This window comes from Manis javanica, chromosome 2 (assembly GCF_040802235.1).
Source record: "Manis javanica isolate MJ-LG chromosome 2, MJ_LKY, whole genome shotgun sequence".
Classification (NCBI taxonomy): Eukaryota; Metazoa; Chordata; class Mammalia; order Pholidota; family Manidae; genus Manis; species Manis javanica.
Window position 1 is genome coordinate 8,515,061 of NC_133157.1, and position 15,778 is coordinate 8,530,838.

Genomic DNA, 15,778 nt, shown 5'->3' on the forward strand with positions numbered 1-15,778 from the left:
GACTGCGCTGCGGTGGCCTCCATCCAAACCAACGTCCAAAGCGCGGAGCCCACGGATTTATGTTCTGGCTGGCAGAGGAGCGCGCCGAGCTCTGCTTGCTTCCCGCAAGGGGCGCGGCGCGGTCTCCGCAGAGCCGCCGCGGGAGCCGGGCCGGGCGCAGCAGAGCGCCCCCGCGCGGCCGGCTGGACGTGCGCCCACGTGGCTCGGCACGGCGGCCGCCTTCGGGCAGAGCCACCCTCCCAGCAACTTCGTAAGGGAGCCCCTAGGACAGCTCTCTTCTTACAGAGAAAACTGGCAGGTGAAAAGAGCAAGAGACTTCCTAGGTGCCCTCAGCTGGGAAATGGTACTCAGAGCGGGGTTTGCCTTCCTGCAAAATGGGACTCCCTGCAAAATGCCGCCTCCCTGGGAGCTGCAAGAGGCTGTCCCTCCAGCCAGTGGGGTGCTATGCTAGGGACCCAGCCCTGCAGCTGTAGCTAAAAGCCCACAGCGGCCTATTAACCCGCAGGAAACAGATTCCGAACACAGAGCACTTAGACTGTGGCAGAGTCCACACACGACGGAGCGCCAGCCTGTGCAAGACCAAGGGCTCCCACACTGCGTGGATGGGTCTGGGATAGGCCGGGGTCACCTTAGACCCTCGGTCCCGTTCCTGCCTTCCGGGGCCTCCTCATGGCTGACTGCCTTCTGGGTGCCCTCTGGCGCTGGGCTACACCCTGGGCCCCGCATGTTATGGGTCAGAGCTCAGTTCCTCCTCAGAAAGCCCTGGGGTGGCTGGCTGTTTTTATCCCACCCATTCAGGGGAGGTGGCAGAGCTGGACATGCTGGACTGGAGTCCCTGAGCTGCCTCTGGTTGGCTGTAACTTCTGAGCCCTCTGGGGCCTCAGTTTCACATCTGCTAAATGGGGGAGTCCCTGACTGCAGTGGTAACACGCAAAGGGTGCCGCTACTGTCCTCTGTAACTGCTGGTGCTGTGGGAGCAGATGCAATGTCCTCCCCTGCATCCGTCTGCCCCTCGCCGGGCACATCCTCCACCCCAGGCCAACAAGCCCTTTGAGAGCTCAGGGCGCTCCTTGCCTCCTCCAGGAACAGTCCCATCCCATCTTCCAGGACTCCTCTCCAAGGGAAGGGACTGGAGGGAAATGAAAGCCATTTTTAAAGGGCTTGAGAGGATATCTCCTTAAATTTTTTTCAATTTACATTTATTAATTACCGTATTGACATATTAGTCTCAGATGTGAAATGATCACAGTGAAGTCTAGTTAACACTCATCAGTATACATAGTCACAAATATTTTTTCTTAGGATGAAAACTTTTAAAGTTCATTTTCTTAGTAATTTTCAAATTGATGATACAGTATTACCAGCCACTGTCACTATGCTGAATGTTACATCCCCATAGACTTATTTATTTTACACCTGGAAGTCTGTACCTTTTGACCCCCTTCACCCATTTTGCCCACCCCACCCCAGCCTCTGCCATCTACCAATCTGATCTCTGTGTCTATGCTTTCGTTTTTGTTTTCTTTTGTAAGATTCCACATAGAAGTGAAATAGTATGGTGTTTTTTTTTTTGACTTACTTCACTGAGCATAATGCCCTCAGGTTCATCCACGTTGTTGCAAATAGCAAGATTTCATTATTTTGTATGGCAGAATAACATTCCATTCTGTGTGCATGTGTGTGTGTGTCACGTCTTCTTTCTCATTCATCTGTTGACGGCCATTTAATTGTTGCCATATCTTGGCTATTGTAAACAGTGATGCAGTGAACATGGGGGTGCAGGTATCTTTTGAGTTAGTATTTTTGTTTTCTTTGGATAAGTACCCAAAAGTGGAATTGCTGAATCATATCATAGTTTTACTTTTAATTTTTTGAGGAACTGCCATACTGCTTTCCATAGTCGCTGAACAGTTTCTTGTCTGACAACAGCCGTTCTAGCAGGTTTGAGGTGAGAGCTCACTGTGGTTTTGATTTGCATTTCCCTCATGATGAGTGATGTGAAGCATCTTCTCATGTGTCTGTTGGCCATCCATATGTCTTCTTTGGAAAAATGTCTATTCAGATCTCCCATATTTTAATCAGATTGTGGGCTTTTTTTTGTTGCTATGAAGTTGTATGAGTTTAACTACTACTGTTCATTAAAAGGCACTGTTAGGAAGATAAAAAGGCAAGCCACAGAGTGGGAGGGGATATTTGCACCTAAACATGGTAAAGAACTCACTTTGAGACTATATAAAGAATATAAGGAATAAAGCAAGGAAAAGACAGACAGCACAACAGAAAGATGGGCTAGAGACTCACCAGGTCTTTACAATAGAAGATACGCAAATGACTAATAAATATATGAACATGTGCTCCACTTTATTAGTTAACAGGGAAATGCAAATTTCAACCACAACCAGATACTAGTTCACACCTACCAAAATGGCTTATCTGAAAAAGCCTGAAGATATTAGATCATGTTACAGATGTGGAGCAACTGGAACTTTCATGCATTGCTGGTGTGAGTGTAAATTGTTACAACTATTTTAGAAGACTATTTGGAATTTGGAAATATTTACTAATGCTGAAGCTATGCCTCCTCTGTGACCCAGAAATTCCACTCCTAACAATTCTCTCAACAGTGGTGTGCAGGCACATCCATCAAAAAGTGTATTCAATGTCCGTAACAGCAGTACTCACAGAAGCCCCAAATGACTAACAACTCACAAGTCTACCAGCAGTAGATGGCTCAATAAACTGTGCTCTATTCAGACCACAGAGGACTATGTGCAATGAGAATAAATGAGCTGTTAACATGCACAGCACAGAGGAACCTCCAGAATGTGAGGCTAAGTGTAAGCAGCTAGGGACAAAAGTATGTGCTGTATGATCCATTCATATACAGTTCAAAAACAAAACCAACCTATGTGGTCAGAAGGCTGGAGACTGTTCCTTTGAGGGGGTGGTGACTGTGTGGGCACCGAGGGGGGTTTCTAAGGCAGATGGAGGTTGTTTCTTGGTTACATGTGTGTATCCAGGTTGTGAACGTTCATTAGGTAGTACACTTATGAGCGGTACACATTTCTGTATGAACGTTACCATTCAGGACAAAGCATTTTTAAAAGGAAAAAAAGTGATAGAGTGACGGTGACACAGTCACAAAAACCTGGCCTTAGTGAGGTCATCTACCCCTTGTTGAGTGAAAACTGATGAAAGAAACCCTTCTGCAATCCAAGTCCTCAACAGGTAGGCAGGCCCCCATGCCTCCGTGACCAGTGCTCCCTGCTCGTAGGGGGCAGGCTGCACGGCTGACCAGCTGGGGCCAAATGGAGGCGTGCCTTCCTGCTGTGCCCACCGTAGGGTCCAAACCTCGTCCCTGGAGGTACAGCAAACGAGGCTTCTGCCTCTTGCTCAGCGTAGCCCACACCATCAGCAATGCTTGGCCCTGACGTGCTAGTCTTTGCCAGCTGATAGGTATAAAGTAGTGTCTCAATGTTTTCCAGATATTCTTTTTTAAAAATTGAGATATAATTGACATCTTCCCACATATTCATATGGCAGTACAGACATTTTATACTTTTCCAGATTTTTAATATCTAGTTCCTACTAATAATCTTGTTAGTTAAATCGTTTTAGCAGTAGTTACTTCTTATTTTATTTGCATCGTCAGTGTTTCTTATTGGAAGTTTGTCTTCTAGTCTTTTCAAAGAACAAAATTTTGACCCTTCCAGTTCCTACTCTGGCTTTCTTCACTGGTTCCACTTTCGCTGCCGTTATCCCCTGTTTCTTTGCATTTACTGGTTCTCCCATCTTCTTCAGTTGAAAGCTTAGCTTTGCTGTGTTCAGTCTTTGGTTTTGGATAAATTTAGTCTTTAAGTGTCAGTGTATCTATCGCTTCTACTGTGTTCTGGAAATTTTGATATGTAGAGATTTCATTATCATTTTGTGCTAAGATTTTAATAATTTCCTTTTGTTTTTCTCTTAGTTGTACATTTTATATTTGCCAATTATATGTGATTTTAAAGAGCTATCATTTTGTTACAAGTTTCTAATTCTATTGCCATATGACCAGAGATGATTTTAGATATGATGTTGATTCTCTGGAGTTTTTTGAGACTTCTGGTTTAGTACAGCATGAACTTTGAAAGGATATGACATCTATGTTGGGTTGAAAGTTCTGTGCTTATTAGATTATTCAAATCTTTTTACTAGTTGCTCATATATATGTTTTAGATTGAGCTCTGATTGACATAATAGTTTCAGGTCTACAACCTAATGATTGGATATTTGTTTATCTTACAAAATGGTCACCACAATAAGTCTACTTAACATCGGTTACCATACGTAGTTACAAGAATGTTTTTTCTTGTGATGACGACTTTTAAGATGTATTCTCTTAGCAACTTTCAAATATACAGTACAGTATTAACTATAGTCACCATGCTGTACATCACATCCCCATGACTTAATTAGTTTACAAGTGAAAGTTTGTATTTTCTGACTCCCATTTCTCCCACTGACCACCCACCTTGCCCACCTCTGGGAACCACCCATGTTCTCTGTATTTTTGAGCTTGGTTTTTTGTTGTAGTTTTTTTAGTTCCACATGCAAGTGAGAACATACAGTATTTGTCTTTCTCTGTCTGACTTATTTCACTTAGCATACTGCCCTCAAGGTCCATCCATGTTGTTGTAAGTGGCAATATTTCGTTATTTTCTGTGACTGAATAGTATTCCACCACACACACACACACACACAAACACACATGCGCGCGTGCACATGCCATATTTTCTTTATCCATTCCTCCATCCATGAACAGTTAGGTTGTTTTCATATCTTGGCTATTGTAAATAATAGCCAAGAGTGAGTGAGTTAGTAATTTTCTTCAGATCAATACCCAAAAGTGGATAAATACCTATGGTATTTCTATATTTATTTTTTTAGGAACCTCCGTTATTATTTTCCCCAGTGGCTGCACCAATTTACAATCCCTCCAACATTGTACAAGGATTCCTTTTTCTCCACATCCTGGCCAACACTTGTCATTTCTTGTGTTTTTGATAACCTTTCTAACAGATGTGAGGTGACATCTCGCTGTGGTTTTGATTTGCATTTCCCTGATGATTAGTGATGTGGAGCATTTTTTCACGTACCTGTTGACCATCTGTATGTCTTCTTTGGAAGAAATGTCTATTCAGATCCTTTGCCTATTTTTTAACTGGATTACTTGGGTTTTTTTGGTGTTGAGTTATATGAGTTTGTTATATAGTTTGGGTATTAATCCCTGATCAGACATATGGTTTGCAAATATTTTCTCCCCTTCAGTAGGTTGCCTTTCTGTTTTATTGATGGGTTTCCTTCATTGTGCAGAAACATTTTAGTTTGATGTGGTCCCACTTGTTCATTTTGCTTCTGAAGTCATATCCAAATATTCATTATTAAGACTGATGTGAAGGAGCTTACTGCCTATGTTTTCTTCTGGTTTATGTTTCCAGGTCTTATACTTAAGTCTTAATCCATTTTAAGTTCATTTTTGTGTATGGTGTAAGACAGCAATCTAGTTTCATTCTTCTGCATATGGATATCTTGTTTTCCCAACAGCACTTTTTTAAGAGATGGCCCTGTTCCCATGGTATGTGCTTTGTCCTCTGTCATACATTAATTGACCTCATGAGTGTGGGTCTATTTCTGGGCTCTCTGTCCTATTCCATTGAAGTATGTGTGTGTTCTTATCCTAATACCCTACTGTTCAACTATGATAGTTTTGTAGTGTAGTTTTGATGGCTCCAACTTTGTTCTTCTTTCTCAAGATTGCTTTGGCCATTTGGGTTTTTTTTGTGTTTCCATGCACATTTTGGGATTGTTTGTTCTAGTCGGTGAAAAATGTCATTGGAATTTTGATAGGGATTGCATCGAATCTGTAGATTTCTTTGGGTAGTATGGACATTTTCATAATATTAATTGTTCCAATCATAAACATGGAATATCTTTCCATTTTTTTGTGTTCAGTTTATTCCATCAATGTCTTACAGTTTTTGGTGTAGAGGTCTTTCACCTCTTTGATTAAATTTATTCCTATGTATTCTTTTTGATGCAGTTGTAAATGGGACTGTTTCATTAATTTCTCTTTGCAATAGTTTGTTATTAGTGTATAGAAATGCAACTGCTTTTTCTGTATTGATTTTGTATTCTGCAACTTTACCTAATTCATTTATCAGTTCTAATAGTTTTTTTGGTGGAGTGTTTAGGGCTTTCTATACATAATGTCATCTGCAAATAGTGTCAGTTTTACTTCTTCCTTTCTAATTTGTATATCTTTTATTTTTCCTCCCTGACTGCTGTGGCTAGGACTTCCAGTAATATGTTGAGTAAAAGTGGCAAGAATGGGCATCCTTATCTTGTTCTTGATTTTAAAAGAAAACCTTTTGATATAAGTGGGCTTGTCATATATGGCCTTTATTATGTTGTGGCACATTCTCTTTATACCCACGTTGATGAGAGTTTTTTTGCATAAATAGATGTTAAATTTTGTCAAATGCTTTTTCTGAATCTGTTGAGATGATCATATGATTTTTATGCTTCATTTTGCTCATGTGGTATATCATGTTGACTGATTTGTGGATGGTGAACCGTTCTTGCTCCCATGGGAGAATTTAAATCCCACTTGACCATGGTGTATGATACTTTTAGTACATTGTTGAACTGCTTGTTAATACTTTGGTGAGGATTTTTGCATCCATGTACTTCAGGGATATTGGCCTATGGTTTTCTTATGGTGTCCATGTGTGGACTGGGTATCAGGGAAATGCTGGCCTTGTATACTTGCTCAGATTTCTACCAATTTGGCTACAGTTTCTGGGGGAGGTGTAGTAAAATCTTCAAGTATACTTGCTGATTTACCTATTTCTTTTCTGTTTGGTCTGTCAGTATTTCAAAACCAATAGGCTCTTATTCAAAATAGCTCGCTCCTGACTAATGTTTCCAGTGTCCTCTCCCATCTCTTGGGAGCTGATTTTTGTTAATATTAAATTCATGTTGTGCTTTATAAATCCTTCTGTATTGGCTGGTGGGCTTCTTGTCTTCCTGTGTGGCCTGGCTCTCCTAGAGTTGGTTTCCCCCCTAGACTCCTTATTCCTTGGGACTCTCAGCTCTGTTGGCAGGTAACACATAACAGGCAAGCGGTGAAAGCCCGGAGTTTAGCTCAGTGTTCTTCATGTCAGCTGCGTGGTGCTGGTATCACCTGGGGCTCCCTGCTCAGTCCTGCCTCCAGAGACTCTGATTATGCTGAGCTGGCTCTGGTCAGGCATAGGACGTTTTTAAAGGCTCTCCCGGTGGTTCTAATGTGAGGCTAAGGTTTTGACCATGTGTACCCCCTCCAGGGAAGGACAAGAAGGGCAGATGGGTAGATGTGGTGTGGGTGCCCCATCCCATCGGGAGGTCCAGACCCTCAGGGAGACACCAAGGGTTTCTGCCCAGCACCACCTTTCCCAAGACTCGCATCTCTGGTGGCACTTACCTTGCCCAAGGTGTGGGGAGAGGGGAGGCGGGAGCTCAGGGGCCCACCCAGCTGCTGTTTTCGTGGTAAAAGGATGAAATGACTCACCCAGGGCTATGTTGGGGAGTTGAATGAGCATAGCCAGAAAATTGCTGTCCCTACACCATCTCTCACCTGTGGCGTTGGCCTTCTTTCCCCCTCAACTCCTGCTGTCCCTTACCCCTGAGACCCAAGCCCCTCTGAGCGTTAGTGTTGGGTCCTGCGATCCATCAGTCTTCTCTCTTTCCTTGGCCTCCCTGTGCTGGGTTTGCTGGGAGAACCGGCAGCCCGTGGTGGTTCCTCTTGCTGTCCCCTCCACCAGCATGGATCTCGTTGGGTGTTGCAGCTTCGGAGATGAGCTGGGTGAGGGCCAACCCCTCTCCCTGGTCTCTGGTCTCTGTGGGCGGGGCCGGCAACAGGGCTTGTCAGGGAGGCAAGGGGGCCCGCCACTGGCCATCACGGCTCCTGGGGTCCTCACGAGCCTCACAGCAGGTGCTGCTGGGGCTCATTCTCCTTGGGCTCCACAGTGGTTGAGTCCAGTCTGTCCCCCCAGCTGCTGTGAGGAATTCATTCGTTCAGAGCGTTTGCTCATGCCTGCTTTTCCTCGGCCTGTCCTGGGGGCTCAGTCTGAGTGTGTATGTGGCTGGGGAGGGGCTGTAGTGAGTGAGACACTTACCCCTTCCTCCAGGGAACAACCTAATGAGGATCAAATGGCTCCAATGCTGTCAGTGGATCAGTGGCTCTGATGTGCAAGGCACAGAGCGGCTTGGAGGGAGGAAGGAGCATTGCCTTTGCTTCTAAGGGGTCAAGAAGGACGTCACAGAGGGGGTGTGTGAGCAGGGTCTTGGAGGATGAATAGGAGTTTATCAGGCAGAAAAATGAGAGAAAAGCATTCTACGTAGAGGGAATAGCATAGGTAAAGGCAAGGAAATACAAAGTTTAGAGTTGGAGAAGCTACAAATAATTCAGGAGGGAGATTAGAGGGAGGTGAGACTGGGACAGGAGGGGGTCAGGCCTAGGAGGGTGTGTATGGAAACCTGCGGGACCCACGCTTCGTTCTCGGGGTGAGGGGTGAAGCATTCTAAGTAGAGGAGGCCTACTGGCTGAACCTTGGCCACGAGGAGGCTGGATGAGAGGGGACGACATGGAGGCAGGGGAATGGTCAAAGGCTGCGAGACTAATCCTGGTGAAAAACATCAGCGTTTAAAGAGGAACAGCAGGAAGAGAAAATAAACAGCAGCTGAGTTTGCAAACGAATTTAGACGAGGGACGTGTCCAGCTGGTAACGGGGTGAGAGCCCAGATGCTCCAGGTGGGTGACTGGCAGGTGGGAAGGTGGAGCCGGTCCAGAAAGGGAGGCTGGCGAGGGGGCAGCGTGGGGCTTGGGGGAAGCTGGCATGTTCCGCCTGGGGGGTGCTGAGGTCAAGGTGCGACACCCAGGGGAGGCCTCCGGGTGCCCGCTGGGACCATGTGGCTGGAGCTCAGAGACTGGCCTCTGACGGCGCTAAGCAGTTACAGACACAGGCTGCTCCAGCTGCAGGGAGGACGCGGGCGGGAGAGAGAGGCGGGGACTGGGCCCAGGGAACCCGGAGGTTTCGCGACGGGCCGGTGTGAGAAGAAACAGAAGCAGGACAAGCAGGAGGGACGTGGCTGGGGGCTATGCACGTACAGGGCGGCGGGACAGCTAGACAGCTGCACAGGAACAGGGGCAGGGATGGCGGCAGGGCTGGCCGTGGCTAGCCCCCAGTGCCAGGCTCAGGGCCCACGCGTGGAGGTGCTCACAGCGGCCTGGTTTGAGTGGATGCGCAATGGGGGAGAGCATGAACGGTGACCCACCCCGGAGCTGCTGATGGCCCGCTCTTCTGCCTCTGGGTGAAGCCTCCCGCCACCCCCAGACTCGCCCTCCTCTGCAGCAGATACCCCTGGAGGGTCTAACCCTCGGACTGGCTCCAGATAGTCTGCGATCCCACACTCGCCCCCCACTGGGCCAGAGGCGCTGCGGCAGGGGGTCAGCTGACCCGGGCCGGCCCATCAGCATCTGTTCTGCGGTCTGGCCTCTGTATCTTCTTAACTGAGAATGTGGGTGGTGTGCGTGTGCGCGCTCAGTGTGTGCGGCGTGTAGGCAGTGAGGGAGGCCGGAGTGTGAGAACCAGCGGCAGGCGCCCAGACAGTATGGGCAGGCCAGGAGGGAGAGGTCCCCGAGACCCGGCGTCTCTCCCCTGGGCCCGCCTCGGCTGCTGTGGGGGTTTGGCTCCGGCTGTCCTGAGGTCTGTGTGGGAGGAGCCTCTCCCTGGGCGCTGGGGATCCCCCGCCCGCCTTCTGAGCAGGGCTCGAGGCCTCCTGCATCGCCGTCGGAGGCCACCACCTGTGCTTCATGGTGAGTCAGCACGGAGGGACTTGGCACAGGCTGCGATGGCAACACCGACCCAGGCCGCAGAGGAAGACCCGGTACGGCACCGGCCTCTGGCCGCGCTAAGTGCCTACAAACACCCTCCGGCTCCCAGGTGGGCCCCGGGGGCGCTGGCTCCTTCTGACATGACAGGTGGCGGCTGTCAGCCCCTGTCGCGCACTCCCTGTGGGTTTCTCGGGGATTCTCTGGGCGGCCTTTCCTTTCCTCCTGAGCGGTGCCGGAGGGGGGCATCCTGGGCTGGAGACACTGACCCTCTCCTGGGGCTCCTGTGGTCCTAGTGAGACGAGGGCTGAGCTGAGTCCCTTTCTGAGGCCAGTGACAACTCAGGCTGGCGTCTCGCCCCGAACGCAAAGGTCACTGACACAGGGGGGAAGAGCTTTGACAGTGACTTGATGGGTCTTCCCCATGAGCTGGCCGTGTCCTCCGGCCCCTCCGTGCGGTCACAGTGGCGTCTTGCGGGCAGGTAGCCGTCGGGACAGGGCCAGGGCTGCAGGGCTGCGGGCTGTCCACTGAGCAGCCAGACGGCTCTGAGCCCTGCACAGACGAGGCCCCAGGGCCTGCGCGGATGAAAGAGCACCTCGGCATTCCTGGCTGGCGGCCTGTGCCGCATGCTTCCATGGCACCTGGGGCTCCTCCTTCAAGAGAATTCCTGGCAGGTGTGGCTAGACAGCGGGGCTTGCTTTGCCTGCCGGAGCTCCTCAGGCTTAAGGTCAGGTCTGAACTAAACAGAGGCAGGCAGCCCACCAGCTCTTCCTGGAAGGCTGGGAGGCCAGAGTCCAGGAAAGAGCTGGAGAGGGTGCTGGAGCCCGAGCACCCCAAGGGCTGCCGACCTTGCTTGAGGGGCTTCAGAGACAGCAGCAAGCAGGGAAAAGGTTAAAACAAATGTTTATTTAACAAATTATATTAAGAAGACAATCACACAGTGAAACTTCCCTTTGCCAAGTATGAGAGTCACACCTTAAATAAATGCACGCGGTAAAGACGTTGTTCCTACGGTGAGTGCGCAGCAGCCTGTTCGAGGCCCTGCGTGGCCACACGCCCTTTGTGGAGAGAACAGGAGCCCTGCCACAGCAGTGACAGCCGGTCCCTGCCGGGCCGGTTCAGAGCAGGTGCAGAAAGCCAGGCTGACTGCGGCCCCCTCCACCAGGCCCCAGGAGTGGGTAGACAATGAACCGCATCAAAGAGCGCCCCCTCTGCACGCCCTGTGGGCACGTGGCTGCTGTGTCAAGGCCCTTCTTTGCCTTTAGGCTCTCTGGTCTCAGAGGAGGTGCAGGCTGGGGTTCCCTGCAAATGAGGGTCAGCCAGCAGCCTCGGGGGAGCCCTTTTCTGGGTGGGGTGAGCAGGGCCGCAGGGCTTTTGCCCCATGCTCAGCGCAAATGGCATGGCGACATGGTGACACCAGTGTGCTAGAAGCAATGGGACTGGTGGCAGTGGGGAGGTCTGTGACTGGACTGGAGACAAGGCCAGTGAGGCAGGTGCTCAGGACAGCTGGCCCAGTGGGCTCTGGGGCCAGACGGGACTCCGTCCGAACCCTGTTCCTGCCACTTACCAGCTTTGTGTCTGAGGACAAGTCTCAACTTCATCTGTAACAAGGAGTAAACAACATCCACTTTTGGGTATTTGTTTTTTCTTTAGGGGGAATGATGGGAGAAAATGTGCTTAAAGTGCCGGCCTAGTGCCTGGCGGCATTCGTCCTTGTCCCCTGCCTTGCGGAGCAGGGCAGGTGGCAGCGGCCGTCCTCTGACTGGGAGCGAGGGAAGGCAGGTGGGGGTCTCCCCTGCTGTTTCTCCCCCCTCGGGGTTCTCATTTCTCCGAGCAGAGGGGGGCTGTGGCCGACATTAGTCCCTGAACTTGGGGTGGGAAAGCAGGCCTCGTTAGACGTTTGCATGTGAACCTGGAGCAAACCACTTACTCCTCGCCACTGCTGCGCCATGTCCAAGGCCTTTGGAGAGAGGCCTTGAATTATCAGAGGGAAGGGAGGGGGCAACAGGACATTGTGCTCTGCTCGGTCTTTTCAGGAGGGGCAGAGGCTGCTGGGGGCCGAGGGTGAGGCCCTGCCCTTCACATTTCTACGAAAACCCCATTCTTCCCTCCCCATGTGGCCAGAGGGTTTGTGAGGAAAAGCACCCTCCCAGAAGGAAGCCAGAGCCTCACTTCTGGGCTCCCCTGTGGCCTGCACGAGTCCTACGTGGTGAGGTGTGCGTGAGTACCCCGGCCTACCATTACCCAACTCTCAAGGCAAAGAGGCAGAGGGTTAGCAGCAGCCTAAAATCTACCACAGATGCCAACTTTTCTTAACACTATTGCTGCTTAATGTCTTAACATCTTAAGCTGCTGTTTACTGCAGCATTCACAGTCAGCGTCAGACCCAGGCTCAGTCAGTACTGCTAGGCAGTCTCTCCGGCTTGCCTCACCCAGTTGGCACAGCTCTGCCGCTTCCTGGGGGCCCTGCAGCCCTGCCTTGTTCTCTGTCCTAGAACTGCAGGATGCCCCCCACACAAGGGACTCCACATTGTTGTCTATGTACCTTCCAGGGCCCATCAGCTATGGACACGCCTGGTTGTCAGTCCAATGAGAGGGGCCTCTGGGTGTGCCTGTTAGACACAATCGCACACCCAGGGCGTGAAAACACATGGAAGGACAAAGCGCACAAACCAGACTGAAGTGACCAGAGCTCTGTACCCCACGACTGCTGCACATCACCCTTCGCTGTCGGGCTTTGAGGCACACCAGTCACTTGGCTGTGGACCAAACAGCAGCAGCAGACACAGGTTCTCTGGGCCCCACGGGGCTCCCCCAAGTTCCCAGAAACACAATTAGCTTATTCCAGTGGGTACCTGTGGACCCGCTCATCTGCACTCTCCTGGGTGAGCGCCATCCCGCCAATCCGCACGGGGCCTGGACCTCCTGGACCCTGATGGGTGGGTTCCAAGATGACCCGTGTTTTCCTGCCACTTTGCTGCGTGGGAGGTGCGGGGAGGCCAGCCCACCAGGGATGCCCTCGGGCCTCAGGAAGGCGGGAGGGGACCGCTCCCCACCAGAAATCAGGAGGTATCAAAGTGAGGGTCAAGCATGGTGGGGCTGCTGCAGGTCCATGAGGTATCTTGCCCCACCCCCTCCGGGTCCATTCCTGCTGTGCTCCGGCCACCCAGCTGGCCCTGTGCATCCGGGGACTGCAGGAGGAGGGACTGTCCCCGGCAGCAGGGGAGGCTCACCTGTGCTGCCTTCCTGCCGCGGAAACCTCACTGCTGCCCCGGGCCACCAACACACCAGACTCCAGACACACACGGACCCTCACATCCAAAGAGCCAACCGCCTGGTGACCCCCAAGGTGGGAGAGAGCAGCAATCTGTGGAATTAGGACACACGGAGGCTGTGGGGCGAGGGCTCGAGCCTCCAGGGATGCAGCACCCCCATTCTCGTGACGAATGTGTGTGGGGCTGGACTTGGCGGCTGGCGCGGTGAGCAAGGCCAGCATGTTCACTGGCCACTTGTGACGGAAGTTTCAGTTGGCCTCAGTTTGGTGACCTGGGTCAGATGGCCTTTTGAAACAACTGTTGCTGTGCATGGAAGCCATCAAGATGGCCCGGCTCTGGAAGCCAGGTGGCCACGGGGCACGTCCCTCCCCCGGGGCTGGGCACCGGCCCACAGAGCCTTGGCCCCGGGAGGGTCTGTCCTTGGGGCTGGTGCACGGGCTGCAGCAGTGGGAGCTGTGGTGGCACGTGGGCGTTGTGGACAAGCCCTTTGTGGGGAGAGGCTGTGACCTTGGTGGCACGGTGTCGGGGCAGCGAGGCTCCTGAGTGCCAGTCGCTCAGCCTCCTCACCCGGAAGGTGCGTCTCTGTGCCGGGGGCTGGGGTGTGCTGCTCCCCGGCCGCAGGACATCCAGTTTGTGAATCGAGTGATAAATCCAAGGGATGTCCACGGTGGGGGTGGGGCAGGGAGCCAGGCCCCGGTCCGCCTGGGGACCCGCAGCTTCTGCCTGTTTCCTCAGGGTCACCATGAAATGCTTGGGGCTGGTTCCATGGCAGCCCTGGGCTGGGGCAACCAGCGAGCCCAGGAGGTGCCATGCGAAGCCGCCACCCCCCTCTCCACCCTGGGTCTTCCAGAGGACAGCAGCGGCAGGCGAGTCAGGAGTGAGGAGCCGGTGGTGTCACTGGGCAGCCAGGCAAGTATCCAGGCCTCTCGGGGGTGGCTCCTGCAGTGGGTGGGGTTGCTTGTAGGACGACTGGTCATCACACAGATATGTTAGGAGCTGTGGTCAGTACAGCACATGTAGATTAGTCGAGATTATGAACGTCCCCAGGGAGGCGGGGGTGTCACGTCAGGCGAGCAGATGACCGAGGAAGGAGCAGCTCAGCTGCCCGGAGTCTCCCGGATGAGCCGCGGGGGGGCAGTGCGAAGGGCGGGCAGGAGGCCCGGGCCAGGGAGGGCGCTCAGTAGTTCGGCCAGAGGCTCTTCTCCCTGCAGGGCAGCAGGTGGCCTCTCAGGACTGGGGGATCTGCTGACACCGGGTGGGGCTGGGTGGCAGCCTGGCAGCAGCACTCTGCTCGGTGCGGAAGCTGTACTCGTACTGCAGGAGGGAGGGAACAAGCAGTCAGCGCGTGAGCACTCCACGGCCTCAGACGGAGCCCACGCCAGCCCCTGGCACCAGCCTGCTGAGTGATCCCCAGGCAGGCAGGGCTGCCCTGAGCAGGGCACACCCGTGCGTGCGCGTGCAGACCCACCTCTGGTGCTGTGGGTGGCTGGCTAGTTTGTGACGGTGCCTCTCACAGCCCCTGCCCACAGGGTGGGTCCTGGGCCCCAGCAGTTGGGCGCTGGCTGAGCTGCAGAGGAGTGGCTGGATGGGAAGGGGCAGCTCTGGGACTCCACCCTGACCCCGACCTGAGGCTGGCTGCAGCCACCAGAGGACCCCTCGACCTGCCATCTGTGCCTCCTGAGTGTGACCAGTGATAGATGCTCTGTGTGCATGGGACACGGGCGGGGATGGGGGGCAGTGCCCTGCACCTGCGTGTGCCAAAGGGCGTGTGACTGTCCTCATTAATTGGCGAGTGCCCAAGGCTCCGTGAGGGCAGCACCTGGCACAGGCACCCAGTCTGAGCCGGGGTGCCCTGGTAGAGTGCGCCTGTGCCCGGCTCCCTCTCTGCCTGTCCTCCATCAGAGCCCAGCCCTTACACTGAGACCTACTGTACCTCACTGGCCCTGGGTCTCTGAAATGAATCAAGATGGGTTCCAAATCTGATGGAAATTCAGAGAAGGGGCAAGTACCTCTGCCAGGGAGAGGGGTTGCCTGCAGGTCACCCTGAAGGCCAGGTGGGAGCCCAACATCCAAACGTGAGGCAGGGCAGGTGGTGGGGAAGGGGCGTGCACAGGTGGGGGGGGCGCCTGGCAGAGGCGGCCTGGGGCTGGGGTGTGGGGCCGTGGGGAACGGTGGGAACACTATGACGCAGCTGCGGGGTTTTAGGAATGAGGAGTTTAGGTTAGTGGCTGTTAAATATTTTAAAAATTAAAATTTGTTTTAGCAGTAGTAGTTCCATAAAAAGGGCTCCCCTACATAGAGCCAAGTGGCGTGGCCCTGGGTGAACATGGTTGCCGCCTCCTCAGGGACCCTGGGGGGAGGCTGTTAGGGGGATGGTGAGTCATTATCCCTGCAGGATGGTGACCCGTGGGCACCCACCTCCCACCAGCTGCACCCCAAGGTGAGCTGCCTGCATCAAGGGGGTACTTCCAAGGGCTGCGCTGAGCAAGGGGAACAGGGCTGCCAGGTTCTCTCTTCCCCAAGTGGAGGTGGTGGGGAGGCTAGCCACCCCTGCCTGACAGGCCCACAGCGCCAGTGGGGATGCACGGACACACAC

General features: G+C 52.5%; 1 protein-coding gene across 4 annotated transcripts in view; it reads right to left on the reverse strand.

Moving 5' to 3' along the window:
• Positions 1-10,793: 10,793 nt before the first annotated feature.
• MVB12B (multivesicular body subunit 12B) overlaps positions 10,794-15,778 on the reverse strand; it is a 179,032-nt gene continuing 174,047 nt past the window's right edge. For all 4 annotated transcript variants that reach the window (XM_073224464.1, XM_037008152.2, XM_017658810.3 and 1 more), the window contains one exon: positions 10,794-14,496. In XM_073224464.1, coding sequence (XP_073080565.1) covers positions 14,410-14,496 — 87 coding nt within the window. In that variant the 3' untranslated portion in view covers positions 10,794-14,409. The remainder of the gene's footprint in view (positions 14,497-15,778) is intronic.